At 50.8% G+C, this 18,878-nt stretch overlaps 1 protein-coding gene across 12 annotated transcripts; it reads right to left on the reverse strand.

The window, feature by feature from the left end:
* Positions 1-2,443: 2,443 nt before the first annotated feature.
* On the reverse strand, positions 2,444-18,868 carry CIMIP4 (ciliary microtubule inner protein 4). 12 transcript variants are annotated; one of them, XM_070254451.1, is made up of 9 exons: positions 18,717-18,846; positions 18,554-18,642; positions 16,993-17,075; positions 15,452-15,664; positions 14,926-14,985; positions 12,596-13,047; positions 10,643-10,787; positions 2,778-2,840; positions 2,444-2,593 (listed from the first exon to the last, which is right to left on the reverse strand). In XM_070254451.1, the coding sequence occupies exons 5-9, from the start codon at positions 14,945-14,947 to the stop codon at positions 2,496-2,498; spliced, it is 780 nt and encodes a 259-aa protein (XP_070110552.1). In that variant the 5' UTR covers positions 14,948-14,985; positions 15,452-15,664; positions 16,993-17,075; positions 18,554-18,642; positions 18,717-18,846; the 3' UTR covers positions 2,444-2,495. The 12 variants fall into 12 exon arrangements, with proteins under 12 accessions (XP_070110552.1, XP_023487057.1, XP_070110551.1 ...); XM_023631289.2 differs by having other exon boundaries at positions 2,778-2,888; XM_070254450.1 differs by having other exon boundaries at positions 14,926-15,030.
* Between the last annotated feature and the right edge of the window lie 10 nt (positions 18,869-18,878).

Here is an 18,878-nt window from a genome sequence, read left to right on the forward strand (position 1 = left end):
AGGTTCTCCTTTGTGCTTCCCCTGGCCCCGTATAACTTCTCGCTGCATGGGGAACACTTCTGAGCATCTATTTACTGATGCATCTGTCTCCCCACCAGACTCCAGACTCCTTGAGGACAGGTGTCGTGTCTCATTCACCTCTGAACTCCCAGTTCATTGGTCAGGGCTGGGCAGAGGGCAGATGCACAGCACATGTTGGATGATGGATAAGCCTCAAAGCCAGCCCCTTCCACATCGGTCCTCTGTAAAGTCCTTGGGGACGAGGACTGTGTTGGATTTGCATCACTGTCCCCCTCAGTGCCTAACAGGGCCGAGTGTTTGTGTGCTCAGTGTGTATTTGTTGCTAGGATGGCAGGATTGCCTGGTCGAGGAGAAAATCGCTTTGGTCAGAAATTCCTGGACTTTCGATCCCAGCTTCCTCTTGTTATAACCTTGGGCGATTTACTTGGCCTCTCCAAGCCTCAGTTTCCTCATCTTCATAAAGAGGATAATCACAGCTTTGAGGACCGGTATGAGGATGAAATAAGGCCGTGTGTGCAAAGCATCTGGCACGTAATCATATGCGTCTGGCGTATTATAATTGCTTCGTCAGGACAGTACAGGGTCTGCTTTAGCTGCAAGACTCTGGGCGGCTCGTTTTTTTCTGTCGCTCCATATGATAAGCAGGTGGTAGCTACTCCATAAAGATGAAGTCTGGATTTTCCAGCACGAGAGCAGTGCCTTGCACAAATTAGGTACCAATAAAGAAGCTGAGCTGAACTCAGCACCTTGCAGTTAGGTACCCAGTAAATACTAAATCAGGCCAAATGCACCTCCCCATACTGCATGCTGCTCCAATCCTGTGTTAGAGAAGGCATTTCCTTTTGTGGGGGAGGGGCAGCGCCTCTTTTCCTGGCGATGAGCTTTTGATTTTCCCAAAGCGTGATGACCGCTGTGTTGTACCGTGGTTGCGGGTCCCCAGTGAACCGCTCCTGCCCATAAGAGTCTCTCTGCAGTCTCCTCCCACTACACTTCTGGGTTTGACCACGTCCTTTTGACTACGGGGACATCAACAAGCCAGTGCCAGGTGTGATAAGCTCTTACACATGGAGTCTTGGAACCCAGTGGCCATGGCTGGAAGAAGCCCAAGCTAGCCAGGAGGAGAGGCCCCACGGAGAGAGAGTGATGCCCAGCCAGCCCCCAGCTGTGGAACTCATCCCGGCCGAGACGCTGGGCACTTGAGAGAAGCAGCCATCTTCACAGCAGATGCCACAGGGAGCAGAAATGAGCCAGGCTGAGCCCTGCGCAAATTGCACAATCATAAGCTAATAAATGGTTGTCGTCGTTTGAAGCCACTAGGTTTGGGGGTGGTTTGAAAGATGGCAAAAATAATAACGCGAGAGCACAACTAAGAGTGCAAGTCCGTGATCTCGGGGGCGGGGGGGCGCGGAGGGGGCGGTGTGCACTGGCTTGGAGAGCCATCAGGCAGTCAGTTCAGGAGCAGCTGGTAGACGTGACTGTCTAACCTAGAACCCCTTCTCTGGGGGTTTCCTTTCTAGGGCCCCAATTCCCAGGTCCCTCCGCTGTTGCTACCAGGGACCCTTATCGGCTAAGGATGAGTTTGGCTGCCTAAACAATGAAGAGGTGTCCAGGCAGGCATTATCAGACGACCAGAGGTAGGTGGCTTCTGGCCTGGTGGATGGAGCAGCTCAGTGAGGTCACAGAAGACCCAAATTGTGCCACAGCGTCGGCAGCTCCTCTGGTCATAGAGTCTGCCAGGAGCAGTCTGGGCTGCGTGCTTCCTCATTCAACACAACAGGAGACGGGGATGCTCTCCCAGGAGAGAAAAGAATTTCCCAGGAGGCTCCACGCACACCTCTCCATGCATCTCATTGGCCCAACTTGAGTCACGTGCCCATTTCTGAGCCAATCACTTTGCGTGGTGGGGGGGTGGGGGTGGGGAAGGATTAGAATTACGTGAGACCAATCACGCTATTCCCGGACTGGGGACGGGGTGAGGGGGCCGATTTCTTAGAGGTTCCTGAGCTCGCGGTAGAAGGAAATGGGTGTCCGGAAATAATTGGAGTTCTGATCGGGAGGACGTGCATGGTAAGATCGAGCGGTGTCACTATGGGACTTCTCCACGCAGGGCGGGAGGGAGAAGCCAGGCACACGGGGCTTGAGACAGAGTCTTGCTCAGCCCTCACACCCTTTCCTGGAATTATGGGGGAAGGTGTGGGGTGCATGGATGTGTGTATGCGGGATGGGGGAGGTGTGGGTGTGCGCAGGTGTGTGGGCGGAGTGTGCAGGTGTGTGGGTGTATGGGGGGTGGGAAGGGGTGTCTGGAGGAAGGTCTGGGGGAGAGTTTGGGCCCTCGGCGCTCCAGTCCTAGCTCAGTTGGTCTCTGCAGCAGAGCCCGTGGCCCCAGCGGACACGAGGAGAGCCCCAAGCAGGGAGGAGAGACTCAGACGTGCGCCTTTCTTTATTGTCAGCGCTCTCCTGAGTGGAGGGCGGATCTAGAGCTTCGAGCTCTTGGTTTTGTTCTTCTCTCCGTATTTCTCATCCAGCGCTTTCTGCAAGTTCATGTTCATAGCGTTTTTCTGATGCCACCGTCCTGCAGGGAGCAGGAAAGGGGTCAGCACAGATCACACACAGGATCTCTGGTGTGCCCAGGCTCCAGCAGTGACCCACCCCAGGGGCCCCCTCTGCTGCTCTGGTTTGTCTCTGGACCTCGGGGCCGGCACACCCTGCCCAGGGAGGGGAGCCCCCGCCTCCCATGCCCCCAGAACCCCACCTACCCAGGTCGTCTGTCTTCCTGCCGTGCCAGTGCTCTAAGTCCCTCACCGACTTCTCGATCACCTCTGGGGTGTAGGAGGCCTTCATGAGACTCTTCGTCTCCTGGGGGGCCCCTGTGGGACCCCATGAAGAAATCCCCAGATGCCCCAAGTCAACGGAGGTCAGGCACTCTAGGGTGCGCGCCTGGCGGCCAGTTTCCTCTAGGGATGGTGGATGGTGAGAGGGCAGGGAGTCGGGAGGGCAAGGCAGCAGAAGGCAGACCTGGCTCCAACCCCAGCCCCTCACTACGGACAGCGTGGCCTCAGACAAGGTTTTAACCTCTCAGAGCTTTGGTCTCTTCAGCTATTCAAAGGAATAAATTTTCTTACAAGATTGGCAAGGTCACATTATTGGACATTCATTGGGGCACCTGGCATGTGGCAACGAATACCTGTATTTTCAGAAAACTTACCTCTGTGTGTAAAGTTAAACATACACACATACAAGGAAATAGCTTGCCATGTTCAAGAGTCAGCAGAAACATCAGAGGACCAAATCTCAAAAGACAGCAAGGATTTGAATGATGAATTGCAGAATATAAAATAAGTAGATGTAATGTTTGAAGTCATGAAAGACAGAGAAAAGGTGTAAGCAAAGAATAAGACACTACCGAAAAAGAACACACAGATTAGTAAAAGAAGCAAGTGGAATATCAGAAATGAAACATAATAAATGAAAGGTAAGTTCAATGGATAAGAAGCCTGGGATTTGCTTCAAAGTAATCTGGGGCAAGCGTGGACTGGTGGGTGGGAGAAAAGATGAAACAAGCTTGGCCGTGTATTAATAACTGTTGCAGCTGGGTGATGAGTACAATATCTATTTGTTAAACTAGGCTGCTTTCCTTTTAAGTTTGAAAATTGACATCGTAACATTTAAAAACAATGTCCAAATTCGATGGACAGGTGAAATAGCAGATTAGATTCAGCTGCGAAAAAAATTGTGAACTGGAAAATCTAGCTAAAGAAATTGACTAGAATGCAGCACAGAGGGGGAAAATATGAAAACGTTGTTAAAATGAAGGTTCAGTAAGTAGGCCTAACCTATGTCTACTTCGAGTTCTGAAGGAGAGACGGGAGAAGATGGGGTGAGGCAATATTTGAAAAGATAATGGGTGAAATCTTTCTAGAATCGATGAAATATATGAATCCTTAGATTCAAGAATCATAATTCCCCACTCAGCATAAGCCAAAAGAATTCCTTATGTAGGTACATCCAAGTAAAATTTAGAACAGCAGAGACAAAGAAATCTTAGAAGCAGCCATAGAGAAAAGACAGATTACTTACAAAGAATAATGATGAGTTATCAGAGCCAGAAGGACATGAATTAATAACATCCAAATGCTGACAGGAAACAATCATCAATCTAGAACTGTTTACAATAACTGTTTCCGAGAATAAGGGTGAAATAAAGACTTTTCTGAGCCTAAAATTTACCAATAAATAAATCTCACCAAAAAAACTTCTAAACAACATACTTCAGAAAGAAAACAATGATCCCGGAAGGAAGATCTGAGATACAAGAAGGAATGGTAGGCAAAGAAAATAGAACCTTGAAGGAATCTAAATATACATCAGTTATAATAACAGCCTCATTCTTGGGGCACAATAATGATGACAATGATAGCTAACCATTTTTGAAGACTTACTGTGTGCTCAGCACAGTTCTCATAGCTTTACAGAACTTAGTGCATCTTCTCAACAACCCTAAGAAGCATGTTTAACTATTATCTCCATCTTACTGTTGAAGTCACTGAAGCACAGAAAGGTTAAGTCATTTGTTTAAAGTCACACAGCTGCTAAGTAAAAGGTCTAGGACTCAAACCCACATTGTGTGCCTCCAGAATCCACAGCTGAAACTACTTTGCACATGTAGAATTAAAATTCTGTAAAATAGTCACACGTAAGCCAAGATGGGGGTGGGGAGAATAAAGTTGAGGCTTTCTAATGTCCTCATACTGTTCAGGGAAGCTGAAATCTCTTGATGGACTGTAGAATGTGTTAACTACACGTGTAAACGTGTCAAAAGTAACCACTCAAAAAATAGGAAGAGTAAGGACAAAAATTGAATTGGGGGAGAAAAGAAAGCTCACTCAAATCCAAAAGAAGAAAAAAAGGAGGAAAAAGCAGCACAAACAGAAAACACAAAATAAGGTCCTAAGAATCAATCTAAATATATTAGCAATTAAAATAAATATAAATGGACTAAATCCATTGATTAAAAAACAAGTGATCAGACAATGGAAAATATTTTCCAGAGATGTAATATTTAAAGCATACTTTAAAAAAAAGAAAAAGGACACACAGAGAGAGGATGAACATGAAAGTACAGAAAAAGATACATACTAACCAAAAAGCAATTTGGTCCCAGCATATTGACATTAGGCAAAATTGACTGTAAGGCAGAGGCACTGTGAGAAAAAGAAACGACGGCCGTTCATTCAGGTCATGCAAGAATTCTGAACTTGCTGCATTGGAGTAATCGTGAAACAAGTAAAGCAAGATTGACAGAGCTGCAAGGAGAAATCGACAAATCTGCTATCCTGGGGAAAGACTTAGAGACCCATCTTTTAATAATAGATCGAGTGGAGAATATTAACAAAGAATTAGAAGGTTTGTATAGAAATAATTAACAAGCCTGGTCTATTAGACAAACACAGAACTCTGAACCCGAGAGATTATTTTCAAGAGCGTATTGATCATCTACAAAAATTCATGATCTGCTGGGCTATATGGCAAATCTCCGCAATTTCAGAGGACCGAATTCATCACAGGCTGTGTTCTCTAATGACAAGGCCATCAAGCTAGAAATCCACTTTTTAAAAGCAATTTTTATTGTTTGTTATTTATGCTTTAAATACTCACATAACAGAATGTTAAGTTAGAAATCTGAACTGAAGCCCTAAGTGTGATGGAGATCAGGTATGCAAGTGAGCTGTGGGGCAGACTCCTCTGGATGGACATTCAAGATAGGCTTCTAAAAGCCTGTTGAAGTTCCCCGCATTCAGGTATAAAATGGTCAGATTTAGAAAACTGGCTAGGAAGTTTTTTGTTTGTTTTTGTTTTTGTTTTGAGGAAGATTAGCCCTGAGCTAACATCTGCCACCAATCCTCCTCTTTTTGCTGAGGAAGACTGGCCCTTAGCTAACATCCCTGCCCAACTTCCTCTACTTTGTATGTGGGACGCCTACCACAGCATGGCCTGACAAGCAATGTGTAGGTCCGCACCCGGGATCTGAACTGGCGAACCCCAGGCTGCTGAAGTGGAATGTGCGAACTTAACCACTATGCTACCAGGCTGGTCCCCGCCTGGGAAGTTTCAAGAGAATTTCTTTGGCTTGTTTTGTGCTGAGTCACCCCTCCCTAAAGTGAAAGCAGTGCCCCTCTCACGTTAAATCTAATTAAAAGGGCTTCAGTGGGGTCCCCTGGGGAGGTTGATATAAAGCCTGGGAGTTTGGGGGACACCAAAGGTTGGAACAGAAGGCGTTGGCCTGAGATGGCAGGGCAGAGAGCATGCCATACTCCCACAGGTGCCTACCCCGCAGATGCAGAAACAGCTCTACTGTTTCTGTGGACCAGGTGTGGGCTGGTGGGGAGACGACTGGCCTGGAGTCCTTTTAAATTCTACCCCCGATCTGATCTTCCTCACTGCTCTCCTGCTTCTGCTTTTCCCCACTCTGTTCCATCCAGTCTCAACACAACAGCCAGATGGATGCTTTGGAACAAGTCACCCCCCTGTACACAATCCTACAAAGGCTCCCAGTAAAAAGGCCGGGAAGAACCAGTGTCCTCGGCGTTGCCGCCTCTGCTGGGCTGACCTGCTCCCTTCCTTCAGGTCTTTACTCAAAGATCACCTGTCCAAGTCTGTCCCAACCGGTCTGTTTAACACTGCTGAGGGGTTCATGCTTGGGGCTAATGCTATAAAAAAAACCAAAGAGATATTAGCAAAAGCCAAAAGTCAGGTGATGCAGCTGGGAGAAGTACGGGAGGGGCTCCCCAGCTTCCTGGACGGCCCCCCCTTAACTGGGGAGGTGGCACACGGCTGCTTATTACTTATTATTCTTTAAATTGCACTTGTATGTTCTCGACACTCCTCGATGTCAATGGTAGTTTTCACAGTTTAGAAAGATCTGCATCTGCACTGGTTTAAGTGCAGGAATACAAGCCTCGTTTAATATTAGAAAATCAGTTAATATAATTTGCCGTCGACAGAGCAAAGGAAAAAGTCACATGATCATGTGAATAACTGCTGTATAAATACTTAATGACACTCGACAGCCATTCATAATTTTTTAGAAATTAACATGCAAACTGAATTAAAGGGATCTCTCCTTAATCTACTAAAAGATGTCCTCAAAATCCTTTTTAATATAATATATTTAATGGTGAAATTTTAGAATCAAGAATGAGATAAAGAGACCTACTTTCCCTGCTTCTATGCGCCGTCGTCCTGGACAAGTCAGCCCGGACAGATGGTATAAAGGTGGGAAGATCCTAGTGGTTAATAATGTGAACTATGGCCCCAGGCTGCCAGAGTTCAAATCCCAACTGTGACCAGTCCTGGCTGTGTGGCTTTAATCAAGTTATTTAACCTTTCTGTGCCTCAATTTTTCTATCAAAAACAAAAACAAAAAAAAAACCCCCTGCAAATTATAGCACTTGCTGCATAAGGTTCTCGAGAAAAGTAAAATGTATACAAAATACTTAGAGTAGCGCCTGGTACATGTGACATACTCTGCATCAGTGTAGCCATCGCCATCATTAAAGAGAAGCACTGAAGACTCTACAGACGAATGATTGGGATGAACAGGTGAGCTGAGTAAGGCTTCCAGATCAGACATGCAAGTGAGCTGTGGGGCAGACACCTCCGGATGGAAATTCAAGACAGGCTTCTAAAAGTCTGTCAAAGTTCCCCCCATTCAGGTGTGAAATGGTCAGATTTAGAAAATTGGCTAGGAAGTTTTTTGTTTGTTTTATACAAGATTTATGTAGAAAAGTCAAAGTTGCCCCTGCATATGTAAGCAACAAAGTTAGAAAATGTAATTTTTGAAAAGATACCATTTGCCAGAAGCAGAAAGTAAATTCTCTTAAATAAATCTAACAAAAGCTACATAATCTTTATAGTAAAATTTACAAAATATTATTGACAGGTATTAAAGGAAGATTTAAGTGAATGGATCTGCACACCATATTCGTGGTTTGGAAAATTGATTGTCATAAAACTGACAAGCGCCGCTAAATTGAGCTGTAGATTCCATGTATTTCGATCGTAATCCCAACAGGGTTTTTCATGGAAACTGACGAGTTGATTCTAGGGTTTATAGGCAAGAGTAAAGGATCCAGAATAGCCACGATGGGAGCTGGGGGAGGCAGGGGAGGGCGTTGCAGGGAGATCCCCCAACCAGTATCAGACGACTTATAGTACCTTGGAATTAAAAGTGTGGTATTAGACCGGGGGACGGAACAGAGAGCCTGGAAACTGAGCCGCCCACACGTGGAAACTCGATGCATAGACAGAGGTACCCCTGCAGGTCCCTGGGGGGCAGGAGGGGACTGTTCAGCAAAAGGTGCTGAGATACCACAACTAGAAGGACCTACAGCTAAAAATTCACAAATAGGTGCTGGGGGGATTTGGGGAGAAAAAAAAAAAAAGAAAGGTGCTGAGACAATGGCTAATCCACATAGAGGAAGAATTAAAGTAAATCTCTGCTTCACACTAAAAAGAGAAATCAACTCCAGGTGGATTACAGACAGAAATGTGAAAAGCAGAACTAAATATTTTAGAAGACTATGTAAAAGATTATCTTTATGACTCAGCATGGCATAGGATTTCTTCAACCCGCTCCTCCTGGAACGTTCTCTATCTCAGGAAATGGCCATTCCATCCTTCCAACAGTTCAGGTCAACAACCTCGGCATCAACCTTAATTCCTCCTCACACACCCCAATCCATGCACTAGCCTATCCTGTCCGCTCTACCTTACCCAGATACCCAGAATCCGACAGCATCAGGCATTACCTCCCTGGGCCTCTACATTGCGCAATGGCGCCCTCCAGAGTTGTGCAGTGTACAGCTCTGCTCCCTAGACCAAGCCACCATCATCTCTTGCACCTGGATTTTTGCGGTCGCCTCCTCACTGGTCTCCCTGTTTCTGCCCCAGCTCCCCTACGTCTGTTCTCAACACGATAACTGGCGTGATCCTTTTCCCTGAATCCAACAATGCCATTCTCCTGCTTAAGACACACCTTGGCTTCCCCTCTCACCTTCCAGTGGCCTCCCCCATCTGGCCCGCATCCTCTCTGATTTCCTTTTCAACCACAGGAGCCTCACCACCCCAGAGCAGCAAGCACAAAGGCCACCCTGGGTGGTGGGAGCTGGAGGGATGCAGGTGAGCCACGCTGATGGTTCTGTGCTAAAGGTAACGCTCTAATTGGTGATGCTTGCCAATTTCTGGAGCGCGTGTGTTACGGTGGCCAATTGTAGGATAGCACTGTGATGCCAAGCAGTTCCAGAAAAAATTCAACAACCAACTCTTGTGAGCTGGTGGAAGCTGGTAAGAGCTGGTTCCAGCATGCCCTTGGCACAGTTGCGATTCTCAGGCTGGATGATGAGCAGGGCGTGCGCAGACATTTCTTATGCTATTCTTCTGCATTTGTGCAGACATTACCGTATAAGGTTGTATATAAGAACTATTTGGTGGTAACTGTAAAAGAGACAAGTGGAAGGCCGATTCCTGAGTCCCAGGACAGAGGACAATCTGAGCTGTATTCTCTCTTCCCCCCTCCAGCCCCTCCCCTTCCCCAAGCTCAAAGAAAAGCCCAGAAAGTTCCAGTGACTGGCTGGTTCCTTGGGTGACGGGGCTCTGAGCCAGGTGAGGAGGTTTGCCAGGCCCCAGGGACTCTGGAGAAGGCCTGAAATGAGGTGGGAGGAAGGAAGGGGGCCAGACAGACTTGCCCATTTGCCGTGGGGCCCAGCTAGAATGTGAGGGCAGAGAGAAGCCCCCGAATGCCGGCCGTGGACCCCCATCCGACCAATCCGTTAAACCCTCGGGGAAGGGTCGCAGCTAAGGAAGTGACTTGGGGCTGGGGAAAGACTCTGGAGTCAGAAGAAAAGCCTTGATCTGAGCTTCAGACCCACCTCCTCCTGCTGAAGGTCCCGGGCAAACAGGACGCCGGCTGACCCACAGGACGCACCGTAGATGTCAGTCTCCAGCCCACCCTTTCCCCAGGTGCTGCCACCACCAGGCTCTGGGACAGAGAGATAATGGCCTGCCAGCCCCTGAGTGCTCGCTGGGAGCCACAGGCCAGGTGCCTCCATTCAGCCCTTCATAGAGCCCTGCTGATGACCCGATGAGGGCCATATCATTGTTATCCCCATTGTCAGGAGGGCAGCTGAGGCTCAGAGGTTAAGGATCCTGCCTGAGGCCACATCCAGTGAGTAGGTGAGCTGATCTTTGAACCCAGAAATCCGGATACTGTCACTATAACTAGTGCCCAGGCCAGAGGTGCCCGGGCCTCCTCTTGGCAGATTAGGACACCCGAGCTGTTTGGGGGAATGATTTGGGGGAATGACAGGCTGACTGGTAATAGGATGCATGGTCTGCATGGTGGGGACAGACTCTCCATGGGGCTGGACATTCCCAGCACTCTGTACCGGGCCTGGCATAGAGATAGACCTTGGTGGCTGTGAAATGAGCATCTCTGGGGATGTGTCTTGGGGTTTCAGATCCCATCTGGGGTCCAGGAAGGGGTGGACACATAAAGGGCCTTCCCCGCCCGATGCCTTGGGGACCATGGGTGTTCACAGCCCCCACCCTTGCCCTCTGGCCTGACCTTGAAACAAGTTTGACCTCATGTTGTAGCCCAGGTCGTAGTAGTCTGAGAAGATGGAGGACACTTGCGTGGGACTCTGGGTCCTGCTGGGCCACGAGCTTGCCCTCTTCTGGCCGTCAAAGGCTTCGCCAATGGCCCTTCGAGCCTGAGGCGGGAGGGAGGGAGAAGAGACAGGGGTAGCGAAGCGGCGCCAAGCCGATGTCTCCCCTCTGACTCCCCGCTCTGCTCCGCTTCACCACCCCGTACCCCACCCTTAGCCTTCAACCAGCCCCCGAGGCTGGAGAATGGAAGAGCTGAAGGCCCCTCATGCCCTCACCCCACCCTGCCTCCCACATGGGCATCCTCCCTGCATTGAGCACCCTCCGTGCCCCTCATCAGGAGAGCTCTTTACGAGGTGATGCTGTTCCTGCCATTTTATAAATGGGGAGCTGGGCCTCAGGGCAAGGACTCCCCATCACACGGCTGGTGAGCCCCAGAGCCCCAGAGCCCCAGGAGGCCTTCTGGAATCGAAGCCCCACACATGTCAGCTCTAGTGGCTCCTTGCATTTCATCGGGGCCAACTCCTTCCTTGTACCAATGGGGAAACTGAGGCCCAGAGTGGTTGAGCCCAGGCCTAGGAGCCAGGAAACCTGGGTTTGAGTCCCAATTCTGCCATATATCAGCTACTGACTTTGGGCAAGCCTCTGGATCTCTTTGGGCCTGAGTTTCCCTGCCTGTAAAATAGAGGAGGGGGCGGAACCTGGATGATCTTTGAAGTAGCTTCCGGCTCTGATATCTGCTGGCTTGATACACTTGCGATCTATAGCACAGCTGGACAGAAAACCAGATCCTTTGATCCAAGCCCAGGACAGTGATGACCAAAGAGAGAACCAGCACCTTCCTAAGGCCAAGGGGGCAGTGAGAGACAGGGACGTGCAGCCAACCTCAAATCGGGACATGATCCTCCAAGTGGGGCAGACTAGCAGGTGGCTGAGGTCACTGCACCTTAAGATGACCAAGTGGGAGGGGCCCTGGCCCACAGCCTTTCTGACCCTGGATCCTCCTCTTGCTCAGAGTGACCCTGAGCAGATCGCATCAGCTCTCTGAGCCTCAGTTTTACCATCTGTTAAAAAGGAAGCAATAACTCCTGCCTGGCCTGCTGCACAATATAGTTGCTATGAGGGTTGAGATGGGGGCTTTGAAAATATGCCTCAGATTGCCAGAGACATTCTGAGGGAGGACCCTTAGCCTGTGACTAGAATGGAAGATAAGTTTTGTCTCAACTTTCAGTTAACCAGTAGTGACAGTATCCAGTGGGCAAAAGTGCTGACATCGATTAGTGATGTCTGCCATGAATGCAGGCTCGGCAAGTTATGGTATGCATGTCACGTGTTTGCCAGCCTGATCCAGTGCAGCTGCCTCACCTTACAGATGTAGAGACTAAAGCCCAGAGAAGGGCAGTAACTTAACCAAAGTCACTCAACATTCAGGCACAGAGCGAGGATGAAAACCCAGGTCTTCTGATTCCTAAACCATGCAGTCCATCCACTCAATGCTGCTTTCTCTTTTAAGGCTTATTCGAGTTAAAAGCATCTAATTCAAACGCAAGACTTATAACTGCAAAGTCATGAAGGGCCAGGGCTCCAGAATCCGCTGACCCTGTTTGGGTCTTCATCCCACACAGCCAAGTGAGTTTGGGGAACTTACTGAGCCCCTGTGAGCCTTGGGCCCCTTAGCGTAAGATGAAGGTAATAACAGTGCCCCCTCCTTGGCGAGAGTAAATGAGCTGCTGTGTGTGAAGACCGTAGACAGTGCGCAGCGCCTGGCACACGGCAGGTGTTCAGTCAACTCCACTTTCTAAGGATATCATTACAGGGACCCTGTGCTCAAGAGGAGGGGCCTGGGGGTCCTCACTACAGGTCTCCAGGCCTCACCTTCCCGCCGCCCTTTGCCTCCCGGGCCCCGCCCTGACACCTGCTCCTCAGAGACCAGCTGGTCCACCATGCTGCTCCCAAACTTGTGGCGAATGTTGTCAGGAATGATGCTGCTCCTCTGGCTCAGGCTCCTCGGGCCCTGGGCCCCCACGTCGGGGCCTTCCTCCAGCCTCTGGCACGGCTGAGGCCCCTCTCGGAAGGAAGCCCTGCTCTCCCTCGAGGACGGTCTGTATTCCCCCTTCTTCAGGGACCCAGGCTGTGGGTCCATGCCGGGGGAGTCCCGGCTGATAGCCGTAGGGGGTGGAGGCCGGACCTCCTCCAGGTGGGCCCGCCCTAGGGGGCTGCCTCCCCGGTGCAGGGACGTCTGCGGGCACACTGGGGCCTGGAACTTGAATTTGGAGGTGTCCGGGGGGCTGCGGACTGTTCTCCAGGAGTCCGTGTCCTGCCGGCCTTCCTTGTTGTTCACACGGGCCCTGGTCAAAGTGGTTGTACCTGAACAGGGAGAGGGAGGGAGGGAAGGAGGCAGACAAGTGCAGACAGTGGAGGGCAGGAAGGGAGACAGCAATGCGGGTGAGGAGGGGGGCGGACGGACACAGAGCCCCAGAGATTCAGAGCAGAAAAGGGGATGGGGACAGAGTGAGGTCATGGGACCCAGAAGCATGCGCAAGAAATCGTGAGACAAAGGGAGAAGCGTCTGAGGGGACACGGTCATCCCACACTGCTTCTGTCGATGGGATCTGTAGCCCAAGCCTGTCCAGCCCGGAGGCCTATCTGTGTGACCGTGAGTAAGGGATTGGACCTCTCTGTGCGTTAGTGTCCCTGGCTCCATTTGGTTTGTTCCTTTCCCCTCCTTGAACCCCCCAGCAATCCAGTGAGGAAAACCAGCAGCCACGGAAGCTGGCAGAGGGCATTCCTGGGCTTGGCCAAGTCGAATGGCTGGAAAGGACCAGAGCTGGATTTGGGCTCTGGTCTTTGCTCCCCATTCGGAGCTGCTCCCCAACGCCCACTTCCCTCCTCTATCCTCCTGGCTAGTGGGTGGTGTCACTCCAACCGCTTCTGGGCTCTCACACTCCCACCTCTCCCCTCCCCTCCTCCTCCCTGCATTCCCGCTCCTGACTCTCAGGCCCAGGGGGCTTCTCTCTCCCAACTTGCGATGTCCCTTCCTCATTCTCTTCCCCCATCCCTGGCTCCAGCCAGATTGCGGCTTCTTCTCCACCCACGTCTTGAGCGTCCCCCCTCTCAGCGTCTGCCCAGGCTGGTCCTGCTACCTGGAAGGTCAGCCCCTCCTTTTCCCTACGTCAAAATTCTACGCTCCCTCCTCTCAGCTCCACAACTCTGTTCCCAACACGCTCCACGCATCGCTCACCACCCTGGGTTTTCCCTTTCTCCATCGTTGTGAGCTACAAACCATCTCATTTCCCCTCCTAGATGGGGGGATCATTGAGAGGGGTCCACGAGTCAGACAGTCCTGGACCTCCCACAGCACCCGCTAGAGAGCCCTGTGCATCCGAGACGTGGGTGAGTCCGTCAGTGAGCGAGTGGATGAGGAGGTGGCTGCAGGAGCTCAGACCCAGAGAGACCCTGCATTCCTGCATTCTAAGTGTCCTTCCTTCTCGCGTCAGCACCTCTGACATCAGCCTGCATCTGACAGTCAACGGCCCTGTCTAACCAGCAGGGTTTTCTCTTTCTTAGTGACACACAAACGAGCATCTTACGGCCAACTGGAAGCCACTCAAAAGGCACCAGCAGTATACAGATTCTTCCTTACTGTGCAAAACACAGAAGACAGTCCCCCACACAGCGCGCCCCCCACATCCTCAACCCCAGGTTACAGCTGTGAGCGTGTTTGGTGAGCTTCCCTGCGAAGCCTTCTAGACGGGTCCTCTAGCCCTCTTGCTGGGCACATAGTTTTGTTCCACTTCTGTTTATAAGTGAGGTCGGATCCTGTGTATTGCTTTGTAACTTGCTGTTAGAAAAGTCAACCCTGTGTCTTGGGTCTCTACTTCTGGCAGTAGATGCAGACCTAGCCCTCCTTTCCGACTGCACATGCACGTTAGCCGCTGCCCCTTCGGTGCCCTCAAGGGGCGGCTGTTTGCCCTCTGAGCCCCTGAGGAGGGCGCTGTAGCAGGGTCATCATCCTCGGGCCTGGCAGATGGGAGGGGCTTAGCCACATTCCTGTCCCTCCCTTTTTCTTCCATCTACAAACAGCATGCCCCGAGGAAGCCAGGGCAGGGCCCCACTGCGGGTCTAGAAGCCAAAGCAAGACAGAGGGAGGGGGGAGGGGCCGGTCCCTGCTGCCCCAGAGGGCCCCCCAGAAGCCCTGACGTGCATTCAGTGTGTTCCCGGTCAGCCCTGGTCAGCCCGCCCTACCTGTTCGTGGGCCCAGCTCCATTGATGCTTGCTCTGGGACAGGCAATTCCAAGCTCAGCCCTGTAGACAAAGAAACACACTCCGACGTCTCCGATGACACAGTCTCTGTGAAAGAGGATGAGCTGAGAGCCGGACACGGAGCCCTGAGGGAGTCTGCCCAGCCCTGACCCGAGGGCCCCATGCTGCTTCCGTCCTCTCCGGCACTGTCCACCCCCAAGGAGCCCTGTGCCCATCCACCCATCACCTCTGGCCCTGGGCCCGCCTCCTGAGCCCCTGCAGCCTCTGCGTCTCTGGAAAGCCCTGGCAACTCCCACCACCAGCGCCTCAAAGGCCCTTCTCAAACAGCCTGGGGGCCCTGGGCTCCCTTTCCTCCTCAGTAATCATTTTTTCCGTCTTCTCCCCCATCTGCACCTCCCAACACTCCCCTAGGAGCCCCCAGCAGGCCCCTGGTTATGGGGTGCCTTGCCCCAAGCCCCCCATTCTGGTGACTCTTTGCCTCCCTGCAAATAGGATTTTGTCCATTTACTAGCTGGTCAGTCAAGCTCAAGGGAAGGGAACCAGCTTGGCCAACACAGGAGAACCGGGAGCAGGAAGCCATGCTGGTGTCACATCGGTCTTTCCTCTGAAGACAGGCCGTTGGGCCAAATTTTGGGGGGCAGCTCTGGCATCTTCAAAAGCCTCTGCAGCTTTCAGGTTTGTGATCCTTTTTCCTAGGTGGTCTTTTTCTTACTCATATTCTCTGGTTTTATCACATTTTTTAAGGTTTTTGTGAATTTTATAATATGAATTAAGATAAAACAATTTATCATATCGTGGATAATTAGTACCTTGACCTGAGTTGCCAGCGTCTTTGTAATAAGGACGCACAGGAGCAGCAAGTTGAAGCTGGAAGGGATCTTTGAGGTTAGCTAATCCAAGCCCTCATTTTACAGATAAAGAAACTGAGGCTCAGAGAGGGAGAGTGACTTGTCTAAGGTCACCCAGCAATTTGGTCTTCTGGTAAGCTCAAAGCAGGTTAAGAACCAGAGCAATTTTATTCTCTTGAAAAATTGCCAAGCAAAACATCCGATTAATTCAACACTCTGACAGCAGCAACTGCCACGTTTCGAGCTGTCCGAAGAACAGGCTTATGTGGCCAGTGACTGAGGGTGGCCTCCGGACAGCAGCTCATAAGGAACAGAGACCCTTAGTTCAATGGTCCTCAAAGAACTGAATGAATGAATGTTCCTTCCCCGGTTGAGCCTTGATATGGGGACACAGCCCAGTTGACACCTTAATTACAGCCTGTGGGAGACCCTGAGCTGGAGGACCCAGCCTAGCCACACCCGGGATCCTGACCCATAAAAATATGAGATAATAAGTTTGTTCTTTTTTTAAGAACATAGCTTGTAGCTGCTAAGCCTTGTGGTAATTTGTTAGCAGCAATAGATAACTAATATCTATTTTGGTACTAAGAGAGGGATGCTACTGTAACAAATACCTAAAAATGAGGGAGTGGCTTTGGAATCAAGTAGTAGTGGAGCCTGGAAGGATTTCAAAGAACATGATAAAAAAGCCTGAACTGCCTTAAACAGACAATCAATAGAAATCTGGATTTGGAGGATGCTGCCAGAGAAGGCACAGAAGGAAGTGAGGAACATGTTATTAGAACCCGGAGGAAGAAACGTCCTTGTCACTTAGTGACAGCAACTCAGAGACACTGTCGTCTGTGGTACGTGGACGGCAGAGCATGTGACTGATGAACTGGGCCGTCTGGTGAAGGCGGTCCCCAAGGAAAGCATTGCAGGTGGCCCTGGGCGCTTCTTGCTGTTTGTAGTGAAATGTGAGAGGAGAGAGGGAAATTGCAGGAAGGACTATTAAGCAAAAAGGAGACAGGACTCAATGGTTTTGGAAATTCTCATCCTCTGCAGATGCCAAAAGATGCTAAAATTAAGAAATGGCTTCAGGGCGGTCAGGAAAATGCAGCTGAGGGCATGACTGTGCAAGCTTTTGTTAAAACCTTAGAAAGACGAAAGGATCCGAGTATTATTCAGTCACACAAAGGGCCCTTGAAAGAGCTAAGGATACGCCCACCGATGCTCTTCATGGAATGACGGGGTTTCTAGGAAGCTTCCAGGAAGGATGCTGTCGCTCAGCAGGAGCCCCAGTGTCTGTGGAGTGAACCCCTATAAGTTTCACAGTTTTTGAAAAAACTCTACCAGCAAAAGTACTACCAGCTTGGAGTGAAAGGGACAGAGACTGTACAATGTTTGGGGGTGCCAGTGGATGCCCAAATTCTGCTGGCAGAAAGCGATCTGAGAAAACTATTCAGATGCAAGCCCATGCTCCCTTCTATTTAAAATAAAATAACTTAGAGAGTGGAAGCACGGGGCCATTAGTCAGAGCTGAGAGCCACGGAGAATTATTTCCAGGCCTTGAAACCAAATCAAGCAAAGTCCAACATTTGCCTGGCTGGAATTCAGAATTGCTATGGGCCGGTGACTCCTGCCTGTCTCCACTTTCCTCAGTTTTGAATAGAAACGTCTACAGCTCTTATCCCATGTCTGCCGCACCGTTGAATGTTGAGTGTGTTCAGGGCAGCTGGCTTAGTCCCACAGATCTGCTGATGGAGGACTGAACTCAAGAAACGACGCCCAAGGAGACTCGTCCACACCTGGGCCTGACTTACGGGACCAGGTTCTAGATTTCAAGCTGATGCTGTCATGGGATGAGACTTTTGGAGATCTGGGGAGGAGGTGAATGTACTTTGCCTGTGGAAGGGACGGACATCATGGGGGGCTAGAGGGTGGACTGAGGGGGGCGGTTGCCATGGCTCCCAATGATCCCATTCCTTAGTTTTCACACGCTTGGGGAATCCGCCCCTTGACTGTGGGCTGGACCTACTGACTTCTAACCAATGGAATATGGCCAGTGGGATGGGATGTCACTCCAAGATGAGGTTATCAAAGCCTGCGACTGTCTTGTTCCCACTCTCTCTGGCTCTTCCTGGCTCCCTCGCTCTGATGAAAGCAACTTCCTCTAGTGAGCTGCCCTCTGGAGGGGCCCACACGGCGAGGAGCTGTGGATGGCCAACGACTCGGGGGGAGCGGAGGCTCTCAGCCCAATACTCCGTGAGGAACCAAGTCCTGCCGCGTGGGTGGCCTCGGAAAGGGGTCCTTCTCTAGTGGAGCTCTGAGATGACACTGAAGCCCCAGCCAGCATCTTGATCACGGTCTGTGAGAGTCCCGTGGAAGCTGCATCTGTGTTCCTGACCCACAGAAACTGAGATAATAGATGTTCCTAAGCCGCTAAGCTTGGGGTGATTTGTTACACAGCAAGAGATAACTAATACAGCTCGTATGTTAAGCGTTCTCGCAGCTAGCAGTCTATCCTCACCAGGACTCAGGTGTTCAGAGAAAGTAGTAACTCACCTCTTTCACAGAAGGAGAGACTGAGGCTCAGAAAAGAAACGGGACCTCCCCAGGGGGCGCTGAAACCAAGCCCCACATCCTCTGTCTCATGTGAGCCTTCTGCTCCTGTCCCCGTTCCCCATCCCCGGCAGCCCCCTGTCTGCCCCAGTGGCACCCCCCGGTCCAGAGCAGCCTGGACTGGCTGGAACAGAAGTGTGGACTCGCTGCCAGTTTCTGACCTGGAGGGAAAGGTCTGGAGAGACGTGGGTCAAGGAGGGAGGGAGGGAGGTCCTGTCACAGTCCGGGCACTCTTCAGTCACAAGCAACTCTGAATGCGGAGAGACAAGATGGAATCCCATGTCCTGGCGGACCCCTGGCCCACCGCACAGGTGTCCGCCTCACCTCTCCACCCTCTTTCATAATGTCAGAAAGCCCGTGAACCACTCTGGTGTGCGCTGAAGCCGGGAGTGCAGATCCACACTGCAGAGCTGCGGTGGAGACCACCGGATGGTTGCCAGGGAGCAGCCCTCCCGGCCCCCCATTGGAGTCGCCATGGCGACCGCG

Source organism: Equus caballus, chromosome 28 (assembly GCF_041296265.1).
Source record: "Equus caballus isolate H_3958 breed thoroughbred chromosome 28, TB-T2T, whole genome shotgun sequence".
NCBI lineage: Eukaryota > Metazoa > Chordata > Mammalia > Perissodactyla > Equidae > Equus > Equus caballus.